This window comes from Triticum dicoccoides, chromosome 7B (genome assembly GCF_002162155.2).
Source record: "Triticum dicoccoides isolate Atlit2015 ecotype Zavitan chromosome 7B, WEW_v2.0, whole genome shotgun sequence".
Classification (NCBI taxonomy): domain Eukaryota; kingdom Viridiplantae; phylum Streptophyta; class Magnoliopsida; order Poales; family Poaceae; genus Triticum; species Triticum dicoccoides.
In genome coordinates, this window is record NC_041393.1 from 141,442,890 (window position 1) to 141,447,100 (window position 4,211).

The window sequence follows — 4,211 nt, forward strand, 5'->3', positions numbered from 1 at the left end:
TTGCCGGTTTTGGCACCAGCAACCTCATTAACAAATCTCGATGTCGTGCCTTGTGTGATAGCTTCGTCCTCGGAAGATCGTCACTCGTCCCGGATTATCTTAACACTAGGTACTAGTATTCGTGTAGAGCTGATTTAAGAGACACTTTCATCATTTGTCTCTCATTAATTATACGCAATGTAGACAACATGTAACTTGGAATATTAAGAGATGATGTTGAGGTGAAACACTCGGAAAGGTCTTACAGTTCCTAGTCATGTCCAATTAGAGGCTAACGTGTGGTTGGCCGCGCCACTTTTCACCCGTGAGACTGTCTTTTTTCTCTAGCAGGTTAGTGTGGTCTTTTTGTTTTATATGTGCCAGCTTGGTTTTTAATGATGTTTCGGTGGTGTTTTTCTTCGTATATCATGTTGGGTGGTACGAGAGGTTTTTTTAGAGAGTGGAATTGTTTGGTCCATGGTTGTGGTGTGCTTACTCATTTCGGCCTCGGTGTCAGTCGGTGATTTGAGCCCCTTGGGAGCTTTATTCTGTTTTAAAACCTTGGAATTTCTGCTATGACGTTCACACGCGATGGTCCACGAAGCTCTCGCTCGCTCAACTTAGCTCCATGCTCCACTCGCTCGCTCCACTGTTAACTTGTAAAATGTTGGCTATCATTTTATTTTTGAAAAAGTTAGTTAAATCAAAAGATGTTCATGATTTTTTAAATGAATTTTAAAAATGTTACAAAATAAAAAACAAATTTTAAAAAGTGTTTCAGAATATAAAAAATATATTCACTGATTTAGAACAATATTTACAAATTTGCAATAAAGTCCATAAATTTAAAAATTGTTAACAAACTTTAAAATGTTCGTGAACTTCAAATAAATTCATGAACTTTAAAAATGGTCACTTTTCTGATACTTGGTTAAGTCTCAGTCGACTGTGACCTAATCACACCAATAAAATATGATTACACTGTGAAAGTATTGTTCGTTGTTGCAATAACAAATCAATAATAGTATTGTACGAATTGAGTCGCACTTATACGTGCATGATCCTTTTAGCCTACTTCCGAGATGTTCAGAGGATACAGATGAATAGAATCAGCCCATGGCGCACCATCAGTTGTGTTGCCGGGAGACCTGATGCACTGCCAAACGGCGCTGTTGCACTTGAAACCAGAACCAAACCCGACCATCCATACCCGATCGCCCTTGCGCGTCCGCCTCTTGGCCTCCATGTATGCAAGCTCGTACCACAATGAACTGCTGGACGTGTTTCCGAATCGGTGTAGCGTCATTCGTGATGGCTCCACGTCTTCACCTGATAAGCACAAGCTAGTTTGCACCGCGTCGATCACTGCCCGGCCACCAGAATGGATGCAGAAGTGCTGGAAGGCCGTGCGGAAATCTGGGACATATAGCTTGATCTTTCTCCTCAGCACCTTCCGTGCAATGAACGAGATCGCAAACAGCAGCTTCTCCGAGGGCGGGAGGACGAGGGGCCCTATTGCCGTGATGTTAGCCGTGAGCGCTTCGCCGGCGACTGCCACAAGGTCCTTGGACAGGTATGCTCCTGTTTCTCCCTCGTCGTCCTCTTTCATGGACAAGCACAGGTAAGCTCTGTCTTGCGCGGCGGTGAGCGTTCGCACGATGTGCGTGAGCCGGAAGCGGGACACGGACCTGGACGTTGACAGCAGCACCGCGGCCGCGCCCATGCGGAACAGTGCGGCTGGCAGCAGCATCGCCCGGTTCTTGCCGGTATAGTTGAGGAGAGAGGTGGTCTCCGTGGACACCATCAGGGCGCGCGCGCCCCGCGGCGCCGCCTGCAGGAGGTTCCTCGCGACCTCCAGGGAGATCACCCCCGCGCTGCACCCCATCCCAGATATGTGCACGCTACGGATGTCCGCTCTGAGTTTATACTTGTTCACAACCATGTCTGCCAAGCTCGGGGTCGGGCAGAAGACACTGCAGTTGGTGACGATTATGTCGATGGCACCAGGACATATGCCCGTCTTGGCGAACAGATCGTCGACGGCTGCAAAGATCACTTGCTCCGCCTCGTCGCGGCTTCCACTTAAGCAGCAGCGCGGGGGGATATAGTGCAACGAAGGGTGGAGGTAGGTCTGGTCACCGAGGCCCGAGCGCTTGAGCATGCGCGTCATGAAGTGGACACCGCCATCATCGAGGTACGGCGAGAAGCGGACGTTCTCCACCAAGGATCCTATGGAGACGCGGCAATTAGATTTAGGCCTGCAGCAAGAGTAGTCGACGAGGTAGACGCTGCGCGGGCGACTCATCAGGTAGAAGGTGGCCAAGGCGAACGGGAGAAAGACGGCCAAGAAGACGTGAAACTGCCGCAAGCCATCGAGCCGGGAGAGAATCTCCTCGGGTCCGAGCAGCGCGGCTTCACGGACAATGACGATGACTGTGAGCGGTGCGGCCATGATGAAGAGGAAGTTGTTCACGACAAGCTGGAACGAGCGTTTGAGGTGCTTGCTGACACGGGGTGGTGAGATGACCATGTTTCTGAACCGCCCGCGTCGTGATGGTGTCGTGGCTTCGTTGTTGATTCGTAGGTGATGAAGGTGTCGGGACATAGGAGATTCTATAAAGGACGCCGCAACGTTCATGCATGCATCTGTTTAGGTCATTCCATCTGCGCTTGTAGTTGTAGCCGATGTTGTCACCGTTACAAGAAACCATTCTCACTCGAAGTACATGCACCATCTTGTGACAGATGTCATTGGTGACTGTCACATCCTGGCGTCTTCTAGACTCGTGGTCTCGTGGATACAAACTTCATTATTTCCTAAATCTCATGTTTCCAATCTTACAGAACACGTGATAATGTTTCTTAGATGAGCTGTTGATGTGTATCGGAGATTAATTCATCTTTCCTACCAAAGAACATTATAGCTCTTTAATCAGTTGTTGGTGGGTGGCAATATGGGTGATAGTGATCTATGCACTAAGAGCATCTCCAGCCGTTCGGCCCCCCAGGACGCCGAAAAAGAGCGGCCTGGGGGCGAGCCGGCGCTAGATCGGCCCCTGGGGTTCGTTTCTCCCAAGCCACGCGCCCAGGTACCGCCCCCAAGGCGCTCCATATTCGAAATCCATCATTTCCCGCTCAAAAAAACAACAAACTGGCGATCATCGCAATAGTTCGGCGATTCGGTGCCACAGTTCGGCGATCAAAATAAAAGGACACGCAGTAGTTCGGCGTACAAAAAAAGAAGGACGCGGAAGGAGTTCATCAAACGTCGAGCTCGACCTCCGGCGGCGGCGGCAGCGGCGTACGCGGGCTGGAAGGAGTCGGCGCGGCTTCCGGGCTGTTCAGCGCGGCTTCTGTGCTGCTGGGCACGGCGGAGGCATCGTCGGTGGGGTTGGGCATCGCGGAGGCATCGTCATCAGCCGCCGGGCTGGGCGGCGGCGGCGGCGGCGCCGGTATCTGGTTCAGGATGAGGCCGCGCTCGGCCAAGAACCACGCCTTGAGCTTCTCATCGCCGCTCTGGAGCATGTCAGTGCCGCCCATCAAGAAGGCGAGGTCGTTGTTCCTCTTCTTGGCGTCTTGAGCTTTGAGCTTCACGGCGGCGTTGGCGCGGAGCAAGTCGAGTTTGACGGCGCTGTTCGTCATCAAAACAGCCCACCTCGCCTCTGTTTTCTCTTCTCGCTCGGCGGCCCTGGTCTTGGCGTCGGCAATGCAGTGCCTGATGGACTCCTGCACGCGCGCGACAGCCGACTCGGCGTATTTCGCCTTCTTGTTACCTTTGTTGCCGTCCGAGCGCCCGTCGACCGCGCCCGCTGTCGGCGCATCCAGCTTGTACGTCTCTTTGGCCTTGGCGAGGGTGCGCCGGACGGCCGCCCATTTCTCGCACTTGTCGATCCGCTTGAAGACGTGGAGGTACTTGAAGTCTGCGTCGCTGTTGTCGTCACAGAACATGGCGAACATACGCAGCAGCCGCGCCGAGAAAAAACGTCAGTCGGCGCCAGAGCGCGCGCCAGGGCACGCCCAGAGCGCGCACAAGGCGAAAGAGCGCGCGCGCGGCGAAAGAGCGTGTGCCCGTCGAAAGGCAACAACATGGACGGCGTGCGATACCTGATCCTCGACGCTGGTGCCGCTCTCCGGGCGAGCCGCTACCTCCTCGACGATCCCATGTCATTTGTTGCACGCCGTTTGAATGAGCGACCAATGGTTCGCCCTCGCCTTCGACCCCCGCTTCATGT

The 4,211-nt window shown here is 53.0% G+C and overlaps 1 protein-coding gene across 1 annotated transcript; it reads right to left on the minus strand.

The window, feature by feature from the left end:
• Positions 1 to 1,002: 1,002 nt before the first annotated feature.
• LOC119335457 (3-ketoacyl-CoA synthase 5-like) lies at positions 1,003 to 2,509 on the minus strand. The gene has a single exon (XM_037607585.1). It carries the CDS (start codon positions 2,507 to 2,509, stop codon positions 1,046 to 1,048), a length of 1,464 nt encoding a protein of 487 aa, XP_037463482.1. The 3' UTR covers positions 1,003 to 1,045.
• Between the last annotated feature and the right edge of the window lie 1,702 nt (positions 2,510 to 4,211).

Bases quoted from the DNA above. Each gene is read 5' to 3' on its own strand.
- LOC119335457 (XM_037607585.1), bottom strand. From the start codon at position 2,509: ATGGTCATCTCACCACCCCGTGTCAGCAAGCACCTCAAACGCTCGTTC.